At 36.8% G+C, this 26,050-nt stretch overlaps 1 protein-coding gene across 3 annotated transcripts in view; it reads left to right on the top strand.

Moving 5' to 3' along the window:
- Window positions 1-26,050, top strand: part of NPAS3 (neuronal PAS domain protein 3) — a 622,181-nt gene that overhangs the window by 403,246 nt on the left and 192,885 nt on the right. For all 3 annotated transcript variants that reach the window (XM_080397022.1, XM_080397023.1, XM_080397024.1), the window contains one exon: window positions 24,519-24,608. In XM_080397022.1, the coding sequence (XP_080253148.1) occupies window positions 24,519-24,608 (90 nt within the window). The remainder of the gene's footprint in view (window positions 1-24,518; window positions 24,609-26,050) is intronic.

The following is a 26,050-nucleotide window of genomic DNA, read 5'->3' as shown; positions in this document are numbered from 1 at the left end:
TGGGGTCATTGCTGGACATTTGTAGGGTCAGTGCAGGGTAGGGAAAATATGGAGAACATGTATTTTTTACTAGGAGATATGTACTGTGTCCTCTACAGGAACGGCTGGGTAGTAGATGTAAAGTACTTGTCACAAAGTGCCATTGGCAGCTACGGAGGCCAGCTGTGAGCGTGGGAATGAGGTGAATGTGGATGGGAAAAGAGAAGGACTATATCTTGTCCTTTTTTTTTTTTTTCCCTCCCATTTTTCTTCCCCATTAACGAACATTTCAATAAGGAAATAACAAAAGGAATAAAAATTACAGTGGTTTTCTTTCATCTTTATAAATGGAAAGAGCACCTACTGTTTCCAGTAGGACATGATGGATTTCTGGGCCAAGCTGTGACACAGTGGACTTCAAGAGCATGGGCTGGCTACAGGCAGCATGTATACCATGCAATTAATTATTAACTGCCGAACAGGTTTTGATTATTAAATTATGTGTCCTATAATTTTTAAATTGTCTTTGTCAGTGCTTTTAAATCCTGCCTCTTATGCAGGGGAACTTGTGACCTCATTTATCACATTCTTCTCCCTATTAGCACATGATATCAGAGGTACAAAAAAGGGAAACCTAAAAGGCAGAATCAGAGCATAAGCCATAGATTAGAAGACCAAGATATTTAGAGTATTCTGGTCTATTTTTAAAGACTGTGGTTAAATGAAGAAGTATAAAAATAATTCTAGGGCCAGGCTAATGAACAGTCATGGAAGTGCTTTAATTTCAGTATCTCTGAAACTTTCAGGAAGAAAGTATCCCTTCTGTTCCTGTCCTTTCATGCCCCTTCCATTGCTTCCTATGTATCCTACACAGTTTTAGGCCCAGTCAGTTTTACTTTCACTTAAAGGATCCAAAAAGAAAAGAAAAACACCAATTAAGTTTATTCAGGCCAAAACGTTGCTCAGATGGTAATAATCCCAGTAAATTAATGCCAATACCATAAGGCCTGCAAAGAATTTGAATAGCAAACACTCCTATAGTTTTTGAAAAGAAAAAGCCTTAACTGCAGAAATGTTCCATCCTTCTGACTTCATTTATCTTGCTGATTAGTGATAATAGAAAACCTAGCGACAATTTACTGCAGAATATTGGAAGCCCTCCAGGCAGGCAGTAGCAGAAGCAATAACCCCTCAAAATAACATAGGTAAGTCTGTGTATGAGTCAAGGGGCAATATGGGGACACTGAAAAAAGTTAAAGCTTAATAGTTAAAGACACTAAAATAAGTCTCTTAATGATAGAGATAAAGCAGCATGACATCTTTAAACTGGGCTGCTAGATGAGTTTGTTTATTCTTTCTTCCCAGTAATTTGCAAAACGTTAGGAGTTCTTTGAATGCAGAAGCAGTACCTTAAATATTTTTTTTAATCTGTCAAAGACAGGGAGTCTTTATGAGCGAGTGTACTTTGATTTCTCTCTTTTTATTCCATATTTATGTCTGTATTATGTGTATATATATAAAAGTGAGGGAGCAGATGAATGGGTTGCGAGTTAGGGCACAGTAAGTTTTCTTCCATCTACTCCTGAACATCTGTCTTTTCTATTGAAAACTATTGTAGTGAAAAGGCCACCCATCTAAGGGTGAAATTCTTTTCTCTGCAGCCAGCCAACACAAGGTCTGCACACTCTTACAGTGCAAGTTCTTCTTTGTTGTCACGTTTTCAGTGAATTCTGATTTTTGAGACCTTTTGCTTTGGCGCTTCTATAAGTCTTGTTTCTTGGGGTTTTTATTGTGTATAGCATAGGTATTGCTGTTCAGAGTCAGACCTGTGATCCAGGGGGTCTGGTATCTTGTCCACCAAATACTCAGTAGTAAGGGCTTTGCAGAAAGTGTAGAAAACTTCAGATTAGGTAATTTGAGTTAATCTGTCCCATGTTAAATTTTCCCCTAAATCTTTGTATCCAAAGATTATCTTAAATCCTGGAATATAAGGTTAACATTGCTTACAAAAATTGGCTGCCCTGCTCATCCCCAAAAGCGTTCACTCCTTCATATTCACTACGTGTAAATATATAGGTCCAAATGAAGAAGATGTGGGAGGGTTGAATTGTGTGGGTAGCACTTCTGAATATCCCTATTCTGACAGTTTGCCAGAAGGAAAGTAAATATTGGAAATAGCAAAGGCCCATTTAAGGCACTTTTAAAAATTTGCCCTATACAGTTTTACAGCTCCTGTAAAAAATATGCCTGTGTCTGCTGAGCAGAACGTGTTATCTAGGCTCCTGTAAAAACTGTATTTCAGATCATATCAGGTTTGTTGTGGTCAGTGCTTACACAGTCCAATATTTTGTCTTTTGATGTAACTATGGCAGGAAATGTAAAGACATGGCTGGAGTGTACCAGGGGGCAAGATCTTGAAAGCTTAGCAAACTCCTGGTGGCTGCCTGGAGCCCCAAAGATTAAATAGATAACAAGATGAGAAGTTGATTTTGATCACCCCCTTACTACGGAACGCTTCAATTCACTAGTTCTTGTCAGTCCCTAACTAGTGCAGGTTGTTTCCTTATTTATTGCCCTATGTCTTAAGGTAGTAACACAAGCAGTCATGTCGTAATTCTTGCTTTGTTGTCTCCAGCATTGCTCCTCAGTTTCTAGCAGTTTGTATAGTATTTAGCGGCACGTTTTCTCTTGGGATTAAGTTGGCATGGTCATGTTATGCCCACTATCCGTTATCTACATTTGATCCCTAAAAGTGGAAGATTGATTTTAACTTGGCCCTGCTGCTTTTAAATCCCTTAATAGTGTAGACTCTGGCTGCATCTGAGACCTCCTGCTCGACCCTCATCCTTTTGGGTATTCAGGCTGTGACACCATTTGCCTTGCAGGGAATCCATCATCACTCACACATTACTTTGGCAGGTGAATTGTGGTTTTACTCTTTATTCCTGAAGGTGAGAAACTTGCTCCCTCTTGACTCTGTATGTAATCATAACACAGACAGGTGCTTTCTTCTTCCAGATGAACCTACGTTGGTTTATCTGGAACATTTTCCACTCTTACAGTCAGGAATATCTGACTCATTTTATGGAGAAGGCTAACAGATTTTAATTAGGGTCCATGTCAAGGCCTCTCAGTATTATTTTCAGTATTAGATGCATAGCAGAATCCCCCAGGATGCAAAATGAAGAGTCTAAAAGTTTTGTTATTAAATCAGGATATCAAATGCCTAAAATGTTATGTACCTACAGGCTGTAATGGGCCTGATTTGTATGGGTGTTGAACATCTGCTTTTTGTCTGAAATTCGCATGTCCTAAGCATGTATATCTCTAGAACATCACACAGTGGCTTGAGAGAATAGATTTAAATCTCACTATACAGCAGCACTGAACGCATATAACTTCATTTTTTCTGGTGTTTCCCACACTGCAAGTAATGGGAATGGATTATTTACCTGACATCAAGCAGCTGAAATAAAAATGTGGGTGTATATTTACCCTTAAGGCCTTTAAGTTACTTTTACTGTCATTTTGGGATTTCTGGGCATCTGATAGTTTTATTATACTTCAGCCTGCCCTTCAGTCTTACATACCCTGGTTTGTACTTCCTTTCTTTGAGTATTCAATTATACCTGCAAAATTAGGATCCTTATCTAGTAAAGCTAATTGTTTTATTCAACATCGATCAGTGCAAATAATGATGTGGGTACTGTTAGGGGCTACATCTTCTCTCTTATTCTACAACCTCACAAGGTTATTTTGGAAATAAATTAATGTTTATGAAGCACTCAGATGCTGTAGTGATGAGCATCATGGAAAAACCCACAAGGAAGCTTATAATTCTCTCTTCAGAGCATGGTTTGCATAGAATGCAGTAAATAAGGCCTAGGGCCACACATTGAACACTGAGGAGAAAACAAAATATCAAATAGCTGTTCATTAAGGCAGCGTTATCTATCATGTGCAATAAATGAGGCAGGAATTCCAGTGGAATGTTTTTTTTTGCTTTCCTTTGCTCAACTTTGCAATCTTAATGCTTTTCTTTTTGCATTGTTCTGGGTGTAATTTCTTGTGATCGACTATTGAAAACAAAAAGTCGGAAAGTCTTGCTGAAACCAGCAGAGTTCATTGAAAGACATATAGTTTTAGGTTAATTACATGCATTTTTGCCATTTGAACTGACAGAGTAACTCGAAGAAATTATTATTTCCTCTATGTGCTCCAGCATGAGGGGAGGAGAGGATTGGATATTCAGAAAAAGTTCTTCAGTGACAGGGTGGTCAAGCCTGTCACTCAAGCCCCAGGGAAGTGCTCATGACCCCAAGCCTGTCATTGTTCAAGAAGCATTTTGACAATTCTCTTAGGTATATAGTTTAAATTTTAGGTTGTCCTGTGTGGAGTCAGGAGTTGGACTCTATGATCTTCATGGATCCCTTCCAGCTCAGGATATCCTACGATTTGCCAATGACCTTCCCAGCTTTGCTGATATCAGAAGAGCTGTGGGAATCAGAATATGTTGGAGCCATTCTAATTTTTTGAGGGAAATTTCCTACAGTGGAGAAATCTCTCTCAGTTCTATTTCATGGTGTCTTGATAGTCTAACCTTTCCCCTCTGGTCTTTTCTTCCATTTCCAATACTTGTCTTTCCAGTGCCTCCCACTTGCTTGCTCATCCTGTCAGTATTTCCCCCCAGCTTCATTTCCATTCTCTTTACCCACCCTAATTCTCTGTATACATCTGTATCCTAACTACTTAACAGGTTGAGCTGCATTTTCTTAACTCCTTCCTTGCCATGTTGGTTCATGTCAAAGTAGACTGAGCCCTCTAAATCTGGACCAGGTGATTTGAAGTTATTTTCTCAGATTATGAGAGCAGCCCAAATCATCTTGGCTCCTAGACTAACCAATCCTAGAGTCATCCCTATACTCATGCTTAATCCCAGTGTCTTTCCTTCAATCAAGTGACTCCATTCCCCCCTCAGTCCTGTACAGTTCTTTTCCTCTTTCTGTTTCCTCTATACAAAGCCTCCTTCATGCATCCTTCGTATTCAGATGAGGCAGCTTCCTCCTCCAGGCTACCAGACAGATCACAGGAAGGCATGTGATCAAGCCAGTGCCAGTTGTTAGTTCTGGTTGTGACACACCACTGACCTAATGCAAATTAGAGGTGCAAATGTAAGTTCTGGTCAGGTGCCAGCAATCTCTAGCAGTACTTCTGCGTTGTTTAAATGGAATCATTAAGATATTATTTTTTTTTGGTAGCTGTCCTCTAGTGAATTTCTACAAGGCATGTGTAAATTGGGGTTTTATTCAAAGATTCATAACTTGGTTAAATGAGATCAAGTTTGAACAGAGCAGTCTAAATAAAAGGTCATAGGAGTTTTTTCACATAGGCAATGTAAAAGTGTCCCTACCACACTTTTAGAACAGATAAACCGATATGACTGAATTGATCCAGAAATTCGGCCTGCAACTGACACCACAGAAGTAACAAGTCTAAAATCTTGTTTGCAGAATGGGATGCATGTTAAATCATGTCATTTATTATCATGTTTGATTGTACATGAAAAGAATGTAAAATTTGTAAGACTTTTAATTTTTTTTTTAAAGAAATAATTTACTAAAAATATATACTTTTAGTCTATGTTATACTTTGCAGTAATCTGTTTGAAAATTAATTTCTTCTATGCTGGTCAATATTTTTCTAGTTAATCTTCGTACTTACAAAGATAATATCATGTCAGTTAGCAATTAGCAACACCAACAGAGCAATATGAGGAAAGGGAAAATGTTCCCTGCAGCTCATGTTCTGGACGTTAGGTGAGGTTTATTTCCTGGCGATTGATGCAACCCAATTGCTGGAAAAAATCAGCCCCATAAGTTTCCCACTAGTGTTATCAGAGACTCAATAGTGTATACAGCTTGTGTACAATGACCAGCTGTCCTTCCAAAATCACATTAAATTTATTTCATTATATTAACAGATTGATGTCTCCTGTTCCTGTTCCATTCTTATTATAAACCAGGTGAGCAGGTTGAATCCATTTTAGGGAAACATTAGCCCTCCTCATATATGTTACCTAGGGAAGTGTTGGCTAACAAATTGTACAGCAATGTCAGAAAGGGATGGAACTCCTCAATACTAATTCCTTTTCAAATTGCACCAGTTTTGCCCTGATTAACTAATTTTGTTATATTGTTGTCACTCCTGACATCCACTGGAGTAACTGAGTGAAACCAGGAGTCCTGCATCTATTTATCTATATAGAATGTTTATATACCTACCTAACAGTCTGAAATGTTTATTGCTAACCAGATTTTAGTAGTGGTAAATTTCCACAGATAGCATGCACTGAGTTTCTGGTCAAGGTGGAGTATAAAGCTTACTTTAATAACAAATAATAAATATTATATACTGGATAAGTGGTAGAAAAAAAGGAAGTACATAAATGCAGTCCCTGAGATGTTTGTTTTGTACTGCTGGACAGGTCTGTGGATCTATAGAGATCTTGATCCCAGACAGAGGCAGATATAGGTATAGGCAAATTTAGATATGTTTTTTTAACTCTTAACTGCAAATAGATTTCTAGAAGAAGAAAAGAAAAAAAGGTATTCTGGTATAAATTTTGAAAGCTCAAAAATAGACCTGAGGTGTTTGGCTGATGGGACAAGTATAGAATTGATTAACAGTGTACACTCAGGGTTCACTGACATTTTTACACTGTATGGCTTTTCAGATATTGCATCCTAAAGAATGAGCAAGGATCACGTAGAGAGCTAGTGTGGTAACTGAATGTCTTCAGCTAACATTGACACTCATCAATAAATTTCCACATTGATGACATGTATGCTTCATGTGCCAAATGTCTTTGACTGATACTAACATCAATGGGAAAGCACTCATCTTACCTAAGACAATATTTCTCCTCTCTTCTTTATTACTGCTAAGTGCTCCTTAAGAAATATTCCTTGAGATCTCGGTAAGGGAAAGAGGTTTGTTCTGTGACAGTAGATTGTCATAGTGAATGACTTTGAATTTTCTGCTGACAGCTGTCCAGTGTTGACCACTGTAAGAGCAGAGTACTTTAAGAATTTTTTCTCTTGACTTGTATACAAGTCTTTCTTGAGGCTGTGCCTTGGACTGACAACTCTGGACAGATTCACATGGGTAAAAAGTTTGGGCAATATATTTTTAAATAGTGCAGAAAGTCTGAGACAATTTCTAAGAGGAAGAACAAAACGTTCTGCAGGTATGTTCAGTGGTATTCTCTTACACGAAGATAATTTGGGAAAATTTATCATCTTGTGGAGTCTAGCATTTTCCAGAGGCAATATCAGTCTTTGTAAGCAAAGGATAAAAGTTATCCCTTGCAGGAATGGGTTAGTAACATAGAAAGTTGGGGAAAAGTTCCTTCAGAGGAAAAGAAATCATCCTTATTCATCTCTCCTTCAGTTCAGACATTGATGAACTGGTATTTTTCCTTACTTGTGCCTTTCCATGTAAGCTGCTCTGGAGAGGCTATTATTTGTTATTTTTCTGGCACTGTTTGGAGCACCAAATAACTTATGGATGGCATGCCTGTATATTCACACAGTAGTCTGCAACAGGTTGACATTCATTCTATGAAATTATTTGCTAGAATTGCAATGTAGTGCTTTTCTCCTGCTTTTTCTCCAGCCTTCTCCTCCTAAACTCATTCTATTTTCTCTTGCACATTTTTGGTCTCTCTGTTCTATTTTCAGTGCTTGTTGGTCTGTCTTTCTGTCCCCCATTTTTCCCCAGTCCTACTTTATAGTTATTATATTTGTCCATTTTCCATTATGTTTTCATTATCTTCAACAGAGCTTTAGCTTGTTCCTCCTCCTATGTTCTCCACTGTCTAATTTCTTTCTTTCTTTCTTTCATTTTTTTAATTAGACCTTCAAATCTCCCTCCTTTCCATCCCTCAAATCCATCAAATTCATCTCCTTCCAACATGTTCTGATACTTTACTCCTTTGGATTCATGAGAAGTTCTCTGTGTCCTGAAGGTAGCAAGGAGGACCCAGAGATGTGAGCTTGATGTGGCACTCAGTACCTCAATATCAGTGAATATCCTGACTTAGCAAAGGAGATGTTGAACCAACAGCTAGTTCAGGAAAAAGAATCTAATCTGAGTTTCACATGTTAAAATCTCATTGATTTCCAATAATCGTTAAAAAGATGAAATAAGGAAAAAAGGAGAGAAGATGGCCAAACATATAGAACAGTGAATGTGTAATCTCACATTTGAAATGGATATTTTATTTTAATTCTAAGACTCTGATATGTGGGATGATTTTAATTCTGTTAAGTCAAATTTTAGTACATGTTTCTGGTACATGTTTAAGTACAGTTTCTCTTCTTTGAGGAATAAAAATAACCTCTCATAAAGGAACTTTAAAAAGTAAAAGTACTACCCAAGTAATCACATTTTCTTATTATTTTCTGGCCACTGCAATACAGCGTTGATTTTAGGACCAGAATTTAAAAAGCCTCTAGATCATACCTGGAAAAATAACAAGGTATCTCATTTCAGTGTGCTGGAGTTTGAAAACCTGTTTGTCTCATCTCTATGACTGTGCAGAACTTCCACTGTAACTGGAAAGGGGAACCTTGGCCACTGTGTTATGCAAGACTCTTCCCTCTTTTTTAATATACATTTCTTGTTGTTTGTGAATAAAATCTGTTGAATGTGAACTGAGGTAATGTGCCTTTCCTTAATCTGCAGGCTACAGTGACCAATGCCTCCTAACACTGGGTTATCAGGTAGAATTTTTAGAACTTCTGAGATGTAATTTGTGCAAAATAAAAGGACTTAGAAGAACATAAGCAGTTCACAGTAGTATTTCCAATTAGTCATCTTTATTTTCACCAGCCCTGCAGCTCAGACATAATGAAAGTTTAAATACCAGTCTTACTGATCAGATTTAAATAGTTTTAAAAAGAATTATTTTGCACTGAAATTTTTTAAGATGTATTGAGTAGTCACTTGTCCAAATTCTATGGCAAACCAAGCTCATTCTCTTTTTATTCCCTGTGGAGCTCAGAATTAGTGCTGGACTGGAAGCCTGAAAAAGCTGGTCTGCTACTGAACCATATGAGAGAGGTCTTAGTGTCCAGTGTCCCAGTCTTGACCTGAAGAAAAGGATAAGTTTCATATAAGTTCTGCCCTAGTGTTTTGATGGAGATAACCAGTAAGGTTGCAGTTGTATTTGGGATAAGTGCTGGAATGACATTACCAAGGCCAAAGAGCAGCTACAGGCAGGTGACAAACCATCAGCTTCCTAGAGGTGAGAAATGAATGCCTGTATGTAGTTCATACCGTATTTTTTAAGGGCCTATTGCTTTCAGGAGGAAAGTAACTGCAGTGGGACCAGTCGTTAATGTAGATCTTACTTACAGGGCCTTAAAAAGACAGGCCCTGAAAAGCAGTGTTTATTTAAATGCTGGAGCTGGACATAGCTAGAAGTCATAATGAGGCAACTTAGTGGCATTTAAAATTTTCGTTCAAATTCAAAATGTTGTATGTTTTTCAGAAATCAGTATTTCTCTTTAAACTCAGATACACTTGCTTGCTCTCACACTCACACACACAAACTTCATATTTTTTCTCAGAATGCTGTGTGAACCATTCGTTATTGACTTGTTCCTTCTCTTTGAAAGAATATCTGCCCACACAGTTAAAAAACAATTATCCGTAGGCTTCACCCTCTTCATGCAGAAGTGTGTGGGTGAGAAGGACAAAGGAATGTGGTGAATTCCCAGCATTATTGGTGTGTTTGTGCTGTTTCTCCCCTCTTCCTTATTAATCATGATTTGTGTCCATTTGGCAGACTTCAGCCGGCCATACTGCTTGCTAAAAACTATTGTAGCTGGACTCTGAGTTGCACTAAGTTTTGGAAGACTAAGTACTGTTACTGGAAATGGGTACATGGCTTTCAGACCCCTTTGCACCCACCAGACTCCCTAAGGACAGCCCATGTATTCCTTTCAAATCCCATGGTGCAAATAATTTAAGATATAATGCCAATAATGTAAAGCAAACTGTTAGCAGCTTTGTGGTAAAGGAGAGTGTTTGTTCCTGGTAGTTTTTCCTCTCTGCTTCATGCTGCTTTATCTCACTAGTCTCTTTCTCTGCATATGAGGCTGGCAGAATATAGGCTTACAGATAATTCAGCTTGCTGCTTATTTCCTAAAGAGCTCTCACAAACATGTTTTTAAATCCTTGAATTTGGGTCTCTGGCCACAAAGTTGCATATATTTGTCTAATATATATATCACTTCTTTCCATCTACACTTACCTTTTTTTTTTTTCTCCAGAGTGAAATTCATCCAGTGTTTTGTGTTTGCTATAAATACACATCTCAGCTGTATTTCTATCCTTTGTGTCAACATTAAAATTCCCTTGTTCTATGTTTAGCTTGAATAATTACCAAACCATTTGCAATTAGAACTCTAGGATATGACCTCACACTGATTTATTCCTTCATTTCTTTCTGTATTTAATACATTTCAGATACTGAAAATACCAAATCTTTGTCCTTTTATTTTGATGTTTATCAGTAATGGAAACATTCCAAAACAATCAGCCAAATACCTATGCTTTGTTCATTTATTGCCTTCTCTGAAGATAAATTGACTGTACTCAACTCTCTTCAGCATTTTTCTTCACCTAGATATTATTGCCTTGTGCAGCCACCCCAAGGTGACTGTTATCACTTAATTAAATCCTTGCACGCTGGGAAGAAAAAACAACATTGTTCGTTCATAACCCCAAGGAGGTTTTTTTTTTCTTTAAGCCACTAAGCTTTTTCCCTGTTTTATTAACTTATTCCTGGCTACAACAAGACATACTTTGTTGATGAGCAAAAGGTTGTATTAGCTTTTTATTTTCTGGGTAAACTTATCTTTTCTCTGGGAAAAAAATGTGGGCATTACAACAAAGAAAAAAAATGGGATCTCTCCAAACCCTGCAATTCTAGTAAAGGTCTGTGTAAACATCAAGCTAGTAAAGAGAAACAGGGGAGTAGCAGGAAGGAAATGAGAAAATAAAATGCAAACATAAAATTGGAACAAGACAAAAAAATAAGATGACGTGTATATACACAGAGAAACTACTGCAGCGCTAAGGGAAAACTGGCATAAGGAACAGCATTCTTGAAGAGAAAAATATATCAGGGCTCTTTATGTAACTGTCTAGGGCAGCATCTTTTTATTAGCCTCTTGGTTAATGTCCTCTCTCTGTCTATTGATTTTAGACTACATAACACTGTGCTCTTGCTTTTACCTTTGCATTTTTTTTCCATAGTGCACAATCTTCCTTGAAAACTGTAAGAGGAAATATTGCAGATGAGCCATTCATTGAATGTGTGAGACCTGTGATTTGCTTTTATGTTGTTTTAAGCACAGTACTTCATATGAGAAAGTTCACTAGAAGCAATAAGTTGCCAAAATATGTACAATGGTTTAGCTGCCTTTTTGCTTCTTTCTAGTCCATTAAACGTAGGACCAGAAAATAGGTTTATCTACTCTAAAATTTGGGCTCAAGCAACCATATGTATTTGTTCATGATGCTAAATCATTTTGCCACCTGCTGTGTTCAACAAGCATTTACAAATAGTAAATGCTATTTAAAACTGTAATGTTTGCAAGAGCAGTTTATGCTGTGGTATCGTTTGTATGAGAAGCATAACATTTTGGTGTGTAATAGGAAAGGGCTTTTAAGTAGTTGGATAATTCTGGTTTTTGAAATATTACTACTTGTAATGTGTAGACTATAATTATAGTATGTCAGAAGCAGTAGTATAAGTTTGTATGTGAACTGCAAAATATTGATAGATTTGTACAGATTTGCTCCAAATCCAGCATGTCTGTAGTATGTATCAGTAGTCAGTCTGTGGAAATTCCCTGTTTATGATAAAGTTTCAGCCTAAATTCTGGGATTTCTTTTAGTTCTGTGCATATACATTCTTGTCTGTAGCATTCTGGATCAAATAATTAATTTTACTATGATTACACAGCTTAAACTTCTCTCTTTCCTAGCAATAACAAAAATCTTCACGGATTCTAGGAAAGCTTTCCAATCTGTGCAGTGGATCCACCATCCACAGTGATTTTAAACTATACTCTGTGTTTTTACCTGATCTATTTTGAGGCCTGTATACTATCTATAGTTCTAACTGCACATCTTAATGAACATATCATGAAGGTATCTGAAGCCTCTTTTATTTGGAATAAAGACAATAACAGATTTATCAGTTATCAAGATTTTAGGTTTGGTTTGGTTTCAGATTACTATTAGAGACGAGTTTAGGAAACTCTAATTCTGCACTGAATTAAGATATAGTGTCAAAAATGTGAGATTCCTCAGAAAGATAGTTTTGGCATCAGTAAGAGCTTTCAGAGTCAGCTATAGATAGAATTTGATATTTGGGACACATTTCAAATAACTATAGCATGTCCATACTTTCTGTTTACTTTTCAAATCTGGTTTGGTCAGATTTTTTGCCTTTTCCTGTGCATTCCTAATTGGAAATTCTAGTTCTACATTACTTGTATTATACATTTTTTCATAAATACTATTAATACTAGTTTGTGATATCAGTGTGTGTTATAATGACTTTGTTGCAGGATTGGGAAATGGCAGAGGAAGCTTGTGAGGGAGAATTTTATTCCAACGATGTTTAGCTAGAAATGTATGGCAAGGTGTATCGCAGTTTCAAACAAAGATGATTTAAAGTTTCATACACAGTGAATTTCTGTCTTTCAGGGTTAATAAGTATTCTGTATTTCTAAGGACTCTGGTGTGTTTATTTTATTTTCTGTTAAAAATGTGATTTAGAAATAAACACAATTTGCCTTAAGTACCATAGGAAATCACTTCTAGCAAGCTGAATTGTAATCCCGCTAAGTATAGTACCAGGCTGAAAATACTGTTTAGATTTTAAACCCTAGTCAGAACTCAAACAGTCTTCTCAGATGTAGAAAACATTTGGTTATATTTCTGTTGCAGTTATCTTGTGTGTGTGTGCTTCTGCTCTTTCCCATCTGGTTTCAAACCAGAATCAGGAAAGGATTGATAAAATACCATTTCTTTTTCACTATAGTGACTGAAAACAGATTGAAGAAATTCAGATAAATGTCAGAACTCGTTAAAGCATGACCACTTAAATTTATTTATTTTAAGTTGGAAGGGTTGCTGCCAATTAAAATGGCAAATTTACATGCAGAAGTCTATCTATACTGCTTTCTGTGTTGTGTGTCAGGCAGTATGTTCATTTGGGTATGGTAATGGAACAGAAACTAAACTGGAAAAGCATTCACACAGCAGCAGCATATAAAGCACTGACAGCATCTAGTTGCCTGTTTGATAGGACAAGGGGTAAAGGTTTTAAACCAAAAGAGGATAGATTCAGGCTAGATATAAGGAAGAAATTTTTTATGGTGAGGGTGGTGAAACTCTGGAACAGGTTGCCCAGAAAGATGGTAGATGCCCCATCCCTGGAAACATTCAGTTTCAGGTTGGACGGGGCTCTGAGCTACCTGATCTAGTCCCTCATTGCAGGGAGGTTGGACTAGACGACCTTTAAAGGCCCCTTCCGACCCAAACCATTCTATGATTCTATTTGATTCTGGCTTAAGGTAGTTTTCCAGTGATCTAAGGAAGCGGGGAAAGGTGGAGAAAAAAAAGAAGCTACTGGGACAGATAGAAGGATGTTTGAGGAAATTCTGGTTTGTATTTTATTTTTTACAAAAACCTTGAAGTTAAAGTTGCACTAGAAGTTCTCTCATTGATGCACCACAAGTAAGACTTGAAAGTACACTCCATCAGGGAGAAGGTTTTACATTGTCAGAATGCAACATTACAGGACCTCCAGGTAGCAGGAGCAGGCATTCAGAACTGCATGGTAAAGATGCCCAGGTAACTGATGACAGCTGCCTGGAATTTAGACAACCAAGCAAATATGCAAGGTATTGCTTAGGGTCTAGAAGAAGATATTGCTTAAGGCAGAAGACAACTGCAGATACATGTGACTTTTAAATGGAGCATAAAGGAGAAAAATATCACAATGGAAGCAGGAAAAGCTAGGATGCTGCACCCCCACTGTGTGTTTAAGGCATCATAGCAAGAAGAAATTAGAAGTGTTTCCTTGGTTTTCTCTGGCTGGTTCTGAAAAACAGGAAAATGGTGCTTGTGTTTGACAAGAGGAGGAATTTCTTTCTTCAGTTCCATTGATGAAGGCAGTTTTACCACAGTCATCTTAGGGAGAGACTTTAAGCTTTGGTTCTGTTACAAATTGGACTGAAACGGATAGTAACAGTGCAGAGCAATCATGTCGGTTCCTACTTGGGACACAGGATGCAACATATAGATTGTTGACGTGCAATAAATAGCATTAGAGGTGGTGGTGTCAAGATTTATTTGGGGCTCTTTAGATAATGTGGCATGTGGATTATTGGCACAACCGACAGCTCCAGTACTCTGCAGTGTCAAGGAAATCTTGAGCACCCTTAGGTAAGCAGGTTATTGATACTTGATGCTGCACCTGCTCCAGGGAACCCCTTGAGGGCATATCACGATAGTGTGGCTGCATACTAAAGCCCTGTAGTAAAAATGCAGAGCAACATTTTCACCTGGTTACTGTGAAACTGTCTTTAAAAGGTAAAAAAGAAATATTCATCGTTGAAACCTTGTGTTTCTGGCTTCTGCGGGTGCTATATGGACAAGTCATGACCGACTCACCCCTCCCACCCCTAGAAAAGAGGATTTTATTATGGAAATTCAAACAGACCTTTAATTATCACAAGCAGTCAGAGGTGTCACTATAATATATTAGCTTGTATTTTAAAAAGAATGTAAACCTTTCTCATTGAAAGAGCTTCTCTGTGCTGTTGATATGCTTGAATTTATGCAATGAGGTGGTAAACAGCAAAATCCATACTTATCTTTACCTACACAGGCATTAGAGGTGAGCCCAGAAGAAAGGGGGAAAAAAAAGAAAAGAAAAGAAAAAAAAAAAAAAGGAAGGGAGGGAGGGAGTGGAGTATTTCCTCACAGCTTAGGGTGAGATTAAAGTTCTGTTGATGGCAGAGCTACATGTTGTCTTCTCACCTGGTCTCAAATTCCAGCTGTGAAACAGAAGTGGAAGGTCAACATAGAAATGGTGTTTTATAGTGGCAAACTGAGTTGATTTCCTGAAATCACTCAGGACCAGACCTCTGATTCCTTCAGGATAATTGATTTTCACGTAAATGTACATTCCTCACTTTTGTGTGAAATGTACTTGTGGAGTGAAACACTGTAACCTCAAAACCCTTGAAGGAAGTACTGCAACCCAGCTTAGAGATACCAACTTTACTGTGTAGAATGCAGATGTAGTGGATAATTACTTCAGGGGAAGATTTTGAAATGTTTCTATTATTAATGAAGTCTCTAGCTTGTTTCAGGAAGTTAATTGTTTTTCTGTTAGTCCCACATATTTGCAGTACTCCTGTGTTAGCTACTCTAACTGCACAGATGAGTGAATGGAAACTAAATTTTCTATGGGTACCAGAATAGCACAGTGTAGTTTTCTGTAGATTTCTGTCTTGTCTACTAATGACTTTTGTGTCTAAAAGAGTGTAATCCGGCTGAGGCTTTTTCAGTGCTCATGGCATTTGAAAGGTCTCTGCTTTGTAATACCATAGGAACTCATAGTCCAACTTTTACTGCTGCAAAGGCTTTCAGAGGGTTTCATCTCCATTATCAGTCTGTTTTCACCAAACCTGCAGGAATTTCTCCGAGACCTCTGCCTGCTGTCGAATCTAGCAAAAACTAGCTATGAATTGGAATGCTGTTACTAGGACAAAGACATACAGAGTAGAGGAAACTAATTTCAAAGCTGGAAGAACCACTTCACAATCCAGACCTCAAAGGGTTATAGTTTTATGGGCCTTTTTTTTTTTTTTTTTTTTCTCTTTCATGCTCTGTAAACCTAACTTGTAGTAACTTGCAGGTTCTGAAGCATGCCAGTCCAGATTCTTCTGGTTTCAAGGGTGACATAACTAAGGACTCAAGTGACAGAAACAGTTCTGGAGGCTTTTGTGTACTGGTCTTTACTGGAAAAGTGAACAGCTGTTTTAATTTAGTCCAGCTGTATATGGATCCTAGAAGACTTCAGAGTGGGTGTCTGTGGAACTGCTCCACACTCCCATAGGTGGAGAAAGAATTGGTATAGCAAAGGCTTCTCCTGCGTTAGTACAAGGATTAATGGTAGCTGGAGGAACTCTCAAATGATCAGGACCAGGTTCTGTCTTTGTATTGTGACATGAGATAAGAGGCTGAAAGCAACATAGGTGTTTGGTTTTTTCTGTGTATCTGCTAAGGGTTACAGTTAGAGACAGCACTGGATTGAATGGACATTGGATTTGTTCTTGATGTTCTGTGTCCTTATTATCTCTGTATTCCATTGTCTATAAAGTATTCTGAGTATGTTCTCCTTTCAAGAAGAGTGCAAATCAGAATGATATGCTAGGCAAAGAACTGAACTCAATTTCTCATTCAAATCTGTTTTGGTTGTCTCTATTGCCATCTAATAGATTAAATGCACCAAACATAAGCGCCTCAACCTGTTCTTCCCTGAGCCTCTCTGCTTCATATGTATGAAATTGTGTGATGCAAGTGAGAATACAGATACTCAGTTCTGGGCTAGAGGTCTAATTCTAGCAAGCCAATTGTCAGGATCCATCGCCAGAGCATTTGAGTACCTGCTGAGTGCAGGTGTTGTTTTAAGAGTGCCATTAACTCTGTATCACAAATTCTTAGCTATAATTTTTTCACCTAGTGTTTTTTTGGACAACAGACTTTTAGACGCTTTTACCTGTTTACTTTCGCATAGTATCAGATTGTGTAGATGGAAAGAAAAGCTAACCAAACATGTAGATATACAACAAGTGTAAGATCAGTTTGAACGGAGCTTACATAAATTGAAATATTCCCACAAAAGGGCTTTAAACTTGCATCTTTGGAAACAATAACATTCACAACAATACTTACCGGTCCCACAATCAGTTGTGCTTGTATAGGTGCTTCTACCTGCACAGCATTCCAGTCAGGTCAGGTTTCCCCGATCTCTTGCTGTGTGGTCTGAGGTGCAGGTCTGGGGCCTCAGCCCTCATTCTGCCAACTCTCACTACTAAACATAGCTCCTGCTACTGGGTCACCTTACTCTCTCAGTTTTGGCGCTTAGGGTAGTAAACGTTATGCATGTGCATACAGTGTCAAGTCCTTTACTCAGGGCAGTGCCTCTCGGTGCACAAATGCATATGTGATTAGAATATTTGTACCACTGAAGGGCAGAAACCACTTGATATTCAAACCCTACGTATTCCAAGCAATGCCAGTCCACAGCCAGGTACAAACTTACTTGTGACCTGATGCGATCACATTCTTAGGGTAAAAGAGATATAATGTAACCTCTGTATGATAAGTCTTATCCTAAACACAGTTGATTGTATTAGATGACATGCAGTTATTGGCGTTACAATATGCTGTCCAAACAGTCTGGAACCAACACTAGGAATCCTATATAATTGAAGGGTAGGAGCTCATCAGGAATTGGCATCATAAAGATGAAAGGTCAGTGCTTTAATACACAACTCCCACAGGATGACTTGGGATTTTGCTGCAATATAGAATTGCCTTCTAGGATTAAAAAAAAAAAAAAATCTATCTACAAGGCAGAGATCCCTAAAAGTAATTTATTGCTTTTGTAGACAAAAAAATCATCAAACTCTTAATCTTAATCTCTGATTGTTTTCTTCAACTCCCATCGTTTAGAAAGTCTTAATCTTTCTGCGATTCTCAGGTTCATCTCTGATACTTGCCAACCTATTATCACTGAATAAACCTGGGAGTAGACCTTAAGAACCCGAATGCCACCTTTAAACATTGTTCTTGCCACTAAACTTTTCTTGTTTACATTCTTCACTTTTGCAATGGTTCTGATCTGGAGCAAAATATGTTTTTTCTAATCAAGTAGTAAATCTGCTCCTGCAAGTTTTTGCTGCTTTGGTTACATAAACATTCTGTAAATCTGGTGAAAGATGCATCAAAGGAATCAGTAAAGTTTACTCTTCCTCCTTCATTTCTTGCCTTCGCACTATGAAGCAAACCCCTTTATTATTGACAATTTTTTTTTTTTTTGACACTTTCTTGTTGTAATGAATTGTATCCTGACCACACAAGCAAAGAGCACAAAGATGACAAATTGGGAAGCTGGCCTCAAAGTCCATTTTAACCACATCCTTTGAGCTTGTCCTTTTACCTCATCTTTTTTACTGTAGTTGTTTTGGTGCCAAGTGCATGTTGGTTTTTTGCCAAATATATGTCATTAATTCACAAGGAGTCTATGGTCATGTAGCTGTATAGCCGTTAAGGTGGATTGTGATTGAAAAAGTGGCAGTGGTATGAGACTTTAAAACAGGGTTTTCTATGTGTTTGGTGTTGGGATTTTTACTCAAAGGTAAAAAGGAATGCTGCAATATGCCTTTTTGTTTTATTGGGTTTTTTTTTTTTTTGTTTTGTTTTGTTTTTTCTGCAAGAGATTAAAAAGACTGAAGAGGAGGAATAAAGCTCTTAGAGATTTTTGTAAGTCAGTAGATGATCAAACTTTAGTTGCTCATTTTTATTCATGTGTATCAAACACATCCCACATAAAATCCTATTTCCAGGAATAATACTCCGTTTGTCTCATAGTACTTAATTGTGAAAGCCCAAGGCCAGAATTTCTACCTAAGTAGTTATCCTTTTGTATGTTTGTTGATGTTGCTAGAGGATATTACTCTGATATCTTAATAGTGAGAGCACAGTAGATGGGCACTGAGGCTTTGAATCAGATTTTTGGTAGCCATCATTTATGCCTTCTATTTCATTTTAACCCCCCATCCAAGAATGGTTGCTATGTTGCAATCAAAGTTATTTTTTGTTGCTGTCTTTAGTTAATCATTTTTAAGCCATGCTGTAACACAATAAGTAAATTTTGCAACAATATGTTTATTATAAGAGAGGGATTATTTGCTTTAGTAAATGTCAATTGCATCCAATACTGCCTCTCTTTTTTTAAAAAAGAGTAAAATATTTTTGCTATTATTGAATGTTGTATGTCTAATTGGTGACGAGCTTTGTCCTCAAATTAAGGCTTAACTCCAGTTATCATATCATTATGTCATAACAGTGAAAAATTCTAATTAAGATGATCTGCTTGCCAGAAAAAGTTTGGTATATCATTTAATCTCTTTTATTGAGGGAGTGTTCCCTTCCACAGCCCCTATCTCCTGATCAGAGCTTGAATGATGAGTAAAACATCACAGATGCATGCTGCATTGGACAAAGAACACATGCACGCATTTAAATCATGTATATCTTACTTTTTACTGATGTAATTGTGAAATATGTTCTTTTTGCATTCATAATTAGGGGGTGGAACAGATGGTGAAGGCTTAGTTTAAAATAATCTGTCATTAAAATAACCTAGCCTACTGGTAATTCTTCACTCTAACTGGAATTTAGGTCAGGGTAACAGGGTTTTTTGCAGCATTGGAATACACTGGAAAGAATTAGGGACTTCATGGATAGTGTGAAATATGAGGATATTCTCCAGAAGGACACAGTAGTAAGACTCCAGTGAATTAAATTTGCCTGTAGTGGGAATATGCAAAAATGGCTGGGACAAAATTCCTCTGACAAATATAAATCCATTTAGTACGATGCATTATACATTAGTGCATATTCGGTCAAAGTGGTAGAGTGGGTTTCATATCCTGAGAGGAAATAACCTCACTACTCTACAAATACTGTAAACGGCACTTAGTATTTTGGGTTAAAAACCTGTGCTTTACATTTTCATATTATTCTGATGTCAGAGGATATAAATTATAATTATTGGCATTATTATTCAGAGGTGCTGTAGCTAGTGACTTTTGCATATGAGTCTCACTTCCTTCGTGTCTACCACATTGACTTGCTGGTATATGACAAAAGAAATCTTGTATCAGTCCTGTCTGGCTAGTTTAGAACAGTTTTCAGGAATAAGAAAACTGTCTCAATAAATCAGATACTTGCATGTCTTTAAAGCATTTATTTTAGTGTTTCCTCTAAGATTTCATTCTTTAACAGCTTTGAAGAAAGCATATAGATTTCAGCATGGTATTATGATAAATCTTCTCGAGGAGGGGCAAGCATTAACATTTGTGTCAGTTCTTTTTCATCTTAATCCAACCTTGGTTAATAATCAGAAAATTCTACATAGTGGGTAAGAAGATGTAATTAACCCTTTGACCCCAGAATCTTAATTGGCGCCTGTTGAAAACAGTGGGGCAGTTAACAAAAAAAAAAAAAAAAATAAAAAGTAGCCTGTGGTGATTGAAACAGCATAATACATAATGGTTTTCTGAAATCAAAAGTACTAGGGAACTTCAGCTTTAATCACATTTTGCATAAAACCAGTAAGTGTAGGTTTAAAGAAGTTGCCAGTCTTCCTGAAATTGGATTGAGCTCAAAATTGACATTTGGGCTTACCCTGACCCTTTTTCAGCTGCCACACTAGATGGGATAGGACTGAGTTTATGACAGTCAATTTATAAAAACAAAAAAGAAAGGAAGTCAAGAATATTTTCCTAATGGAGGAAACTCTACCTTTATATTTATGGCCTCTGTTTCAATGAAAATAGGACATGTTATGAAAAAACAGTTACCTTTGCAGACCCTATTTCTGTATTATAGTTGATGATAACAGAGGAACATCTGAACTACAGTGAAACTATTCAGAAATTGGCTGAAAATTACACTGTGATACTCATTTTTAAAAAGAGATTTGAAAGCTAACTAAATCCAGTACCCTTGCATTTGTTGTGTCCTTAGTTATACGTAGGTAATATGAATAATTTTCCACAGATTTCTCATTAAAACAAAATTGTTTGTAAATAGGTAGGATACAACGGTATCAGATACTGTTCTTCAGTATATAGCACAACCTCTGTTTTGTTGCTTGCCACCTTCTCTGAAGTCTGCTGCTCTCTTGGCATGCACAAAGGACATACGCTTTATGAAAAATTGAAAAATTTCAACACGCATTACTTAAATAATAAATATTCATAAATAATACCTATGAATAACGAATGAGACAGTCCTTCAGAACTACTGTTTGACCTGTATAAGGAACAACAACATTGTCACAAAAGTGGTCCATCTCAGCCCTTTCATACTGGTGGGAGGAACTGCCTTGCATTGAAGGTGGCTATTTCTCCCCCTGTTTTTATTGTTGGGGTTTTTTTCGGTATTAGGACTTGCGCTTAGTACCTGGGGCCTTTGTTGTAATGTCTTTGTATTTGGGGCATGGAAGTATTTAGCTGTTCCATAAGCTGTTAATCAGTGGCTTTTTCAAAATATGATTAAGTAAACTCTCTGATTTTGCACCATTGAACAAAATGCTGAATTCGGTCAGTATTCGTACCCAAGGATAACTTCAGGGAGGTGGGAAAAGAAATGGAGGAAGAAGGACTGACCGTGGCTAGTAGTCTCAGTTGGCATAATTAACTAATTTTATGGCACAGGAAGTGACTAATCATGCAAGAAGCCAAAGGAGTTGTGGGTACGCTGCATTGGCCCAGCCAGGCCGTCGGTGGTGCGTCCTTAGTACTTCCTTTGTAAAACAAGGAGGCAAACGTAAGGAATAGTCTCCCAGAAAGAAAGAGAAGAAAAGGGTAAAGAATTAAAACTGTTTAACTGAAAGGAGAGGATCAGACTCAATGGCATGGGAAAATAGCACGAACTTAAGATGTCTAACGCTTCTCACTTCAACACTTCTCACTTTAACATACTTGCTGATGACTTTCCAAATTTTAGCCATGAAGGCTGAAACTTCTTTGTACAGTTTTGTCAACCAGACAGTTTTTTGGGTGGTTTTTTTTCCCCACCAAAATTGGATTCAGCTACTCTGAAAACAATACCGAGGAAAACATTTCTGCCTAATCAGTACTAAAAGCTTCCTTTGAACTTTTGTTTCATTAAGAAGCCTGAATTCCTAAATAAGGTAATGTGTAGAAGAGAGGCAGGAAAGCTGTGACTCAGAGAATTAGTCTTTGCTGTTCTTACAACACTCTAGCCAGGTATGCCGGATAATGACACACTAAAGCAGTGTACTAAACAGACCAGATCATAAATGTGCTCCAACTGTATGTAACTCTCTTGAGTAAAAGACCAAGGGGACCACCCTAAAAGCCTGCACATGTGAAAAACTGAGAAGAGGAAAGTTGGTTTTATATGATACACAAAAAACCTGTGAAACTTCTTTCCTGAAGATATCATTGAGCCAAGAACATAATAGAATTTTAAAAAAAAATATATATTTTTTTTGTGCACACTAGTTTTTAAAAAATAATTATAAGGAATATCAGATAACATGGTCATGCCAACTAGTAACAACCTGTGGTTAGAAAGAAACTTTCAGTAGGCTTGTCATTACCTACATAAACATTATGGATGTTTCAAATGCTCTTCTGAAGCATAGAGGTACACAGTGTCAGAGCCAGGAAAACCAACCACTGTGAACAGGCCATTAGTCTGATTCAATATGGCAATTTATTGTTGCTTGTGGGGAATGGCGTTCTAGCAAGAACATATATAGGTGGCCAGGGGATCAGGGTGACAGTTCTCAGGTTTATTTCTAACAGAGGATTAAACCAATTTCCTCAAAGGAACATGGGACAGAGCATCAGGAAAACTTAAACCAAGACCTTTAAAGATTTACTCTTCTGATCTTTCTGTGATGGGGAAAGTGGATAGTAGCAGAAGAAATTATACATAGTGAGGGAGATCAAATGTTTAAAGGTTTTGATTGTCCTTGTATAGATCTAAGTTTGAACTTCACTGTTCCAAATTTTCCACCTGTTATTGATGTTAAAATTCAAGAAACTGATGTTAATCATTTGAAAAGAAATGATGATGATTTATAAGAGGCCATAAATGGCTTGCATAATATAAATGTTTTTACATGAAGGAAATCTATGCAGATTTACATTTTTATTAATTCATAAATATAAATTAGAGTCTTCCTTTAATGCAGTGTCTTTAGTGAGGGTTTGTTTTCCAATATGTGGTTTATTCTTTTTAGAAAACACAGGTTTTTGAACTAATTCCACCACCTAGTACATCAGAGAGAGGTGAACACTTGCCAAAGAAAGCTTCTGACCAGCAGTGTGTTAGAAATTAATCAAGAATAATAATAAAAAAATTGAAAACCCTCAGAAATCGCTGTTCTGTATATGAAAAGGAGTGAAATGATTACATGACACTGTCATCATATATCTCCATGAAATTTGTGTGCACCTCTTATTTTTTCTTCCAAAACTAGGTTAATCTCTCACATACTATAGTTATATTTTTACTTTACACATACCTTTATCTCAAGGGGATATTTTGCATGGGATTTTTTGAGCTTGTTTCTTCTTCATACCCACATTTGTTTGGTTTTTTTTTTTCTTATTTTCTGAGTTGTTTTAGCATTTCTAACTTCTGGAATTTTATGATTTTACTTTTGCAGTAGTGAATGCTTGTTTGTCAATAATCAGCTCCATAAAAAGCATAAAAGTAAAGGCACCTATAGTGTATGAAAGAGAGTTTCTTCCTAGTGAAGATTTGCTCTTATTCCTAGAGGTATATTTCTGTCTTGATGTGCAGTGATTTACTCTGTGTGTCAGTTTAGAATATAGTCCTTTGTTTATTAACTGCACTCATGTTTCAAAAGGTATGCATTAATCTGTGTAGTCCTATTTTGATTTTTGCAGTTGCAATGGAAACCACATCCAAAGACTTGAACCTGTCAAAGTAAAATCTGATCTAGAGTTTTACACTAAAGGGATGAAATTCATAACATTTCTATAGACCTAAGCTGTAAACATATTTGACAGTAATCTGCTGATTGGCTTTGTTTGTTGTCTCACAAAAGGAAAAGGGGGGGGCTGTGAAGGGGTGTGCGCGCGCGCGTGTGTGTAATCCTCAATTAATTAACAAATTATTGAGGTCCACAGTGGTTTGACTGATGGTAGGATTTTATTTTCTCTTTTACAGTTTTTGGAAGTGGAAATTCTTTACTTTGATTCTGGGTGATGTGGGGGGATCTTCTTACGTACCATTTGATTGGAAGGGTATTTGTTTTCCGTAACTATTTCTTCCCATAAAAAAATGAACAACATTTTATTTTTCTATATTTCTTCGGTCATGCAAATGAGATAAATTTTATACAGTATATGGCAGATGTAAGCATGACAATAAGTCCTTGAACTTTGGAATACACTCATATGCTGTTTGTTAATATGTAGACAGAATATAAAGGAATTGTCTTAAGGATTCAAATTAAAAACACTCAGAATTCAGAACATTTTGCTCAATTTGCTCTGTGATGCCTTTGTTTGAATCTATTTCTATCTGGAATTCAGAATTTTTTATTAATCTATTCACTTTTTTTTTTTCCCCTTACTCTGTAGTCCCTGGATGGATTTGTATTTGCACTAAATCAAGAAGGAAAATTTTTGTACATTTCAGAAACTGTCTCCATCTATTTAGGCCTGTCCCAAGTAAGTACACACTTTCAATTCTAGAACATAATTGTGTATGATGCATTCTTCTGTTTATCATTCTTAAAGAAATAATAATTTGGTTTCTGTATTTTATGTGGATTATTGAATTAGTTATTTAAAATTGCATCTGGTTCACCCTGAGAAGTAATTGAAAAACATAACTATAAGTATTGGATGTTGAGATAAGACAAACTTGTGCCTGAAAACTTTTTGCCATGAAGGTTCATTATTAATTTATTGAGAACAAATGAAGTTTCTTTTCTCAGTTGTTTTGAACTTTAAACCTCTATACCTGATAGGAAAGGGACACACTAATAGTACTTCCCTTGTGTCCTATTACTGGATGTTTATGGAGTACCCTGCATTATCCAGGGAGCTGACACGATGACAGGGAGTCATTTGGAGTCAAGAAATGCTGAAAGAGACCATTAAAATGTCTTGCAGGGAGGGTTCCAACAAGGACACATTTTGCTGCTTTCACAAATGCTCACTAATATGAAAAGACAAATTTATAAAATATAATATTTTAGATTTTTTCCATTTAATTGTTGAGAACTATTTTTAAAGATTAAAAGGCAGGACAAAAGTGGTGGAAAAGTTGCTTGTTGAAACTTATTTCTAATCCTGAAGCATTCAGAAATGTTTAGGAAGGTTAGCTTCTTTCTAGTCGTACTTAGACATGCAGTGGAAAGATTTTGCATTATGACTTTCAGAGTAGGATAATCTACTTCTGTTGCAGTCACCGTGAGGAGAAAAAGAAAAACTGAGATAATATTTATTTCAGCTCCTTTAAATTGGGACCCATACTGCTCTGAGGAGGCAACTATCAGCACTGGCAACTGTCAGTTTTGCTGTACCCCAACAATAATGAAATGGGAAGTTGTAACGTGTGGTACAGAAAAAGACTAATTTTAAATATTATCTGGTGAGAATCCGAATAGACGTTCATTAACTCCTCAAAGAACATGCAAGCAATTGGCTGTAATAAGTTCAGTAATTGTTATTTTGTGCTGGCTTTAGCAAACTAAATGATAGAAATGGAAACAGAGCTGTTTCTAATTCATATCAGTATTCTTGTCTCTCATTAAAGTCCCTCGTTTTGTAATAGACTTTAATCCCTGCCTTAATCTGTTTGGGAGTTAGTATCAAGAATCTCAAATTTTGAAACTGGTGCGCCACCATGTTGCTAATACAGTAAAGAATTGGAACTTTAATGTTTATTATTGTCTTATGCTCATATTAATCTGTTTTATGCATAGTATCCAACGAAGTTTAATAAGCCAGTAAAGAAGAAGGATGGATAATTAGTTTAAGCAGGTAAATGCTAATTAGAAAACTCCTGAAAGGCATCCATTATACACTAGCTTAAAACAAATTTTACAGCCCTGGTTAGTGGTGTAATCCAAATTCTGTCAAGGCAACTGCATTTTCTGTAATTG

Source organism: Falco punctatus (genome assembly GCF_963210335.1).
Source record: "Falco punctatus genome assembly, chromosome: 7".
Classification (NCBI taxonomy): domain Eukaryota; kingdom Metazoa; phylum Chordata; class Aves; order Falconiformes; family Falconidae; genus Falco; species Falco punctatus.
Note: the sequence above shows the minus strand (reverse complement) of the source record. Positions and strands in the feature narration are given on the sequence as shown.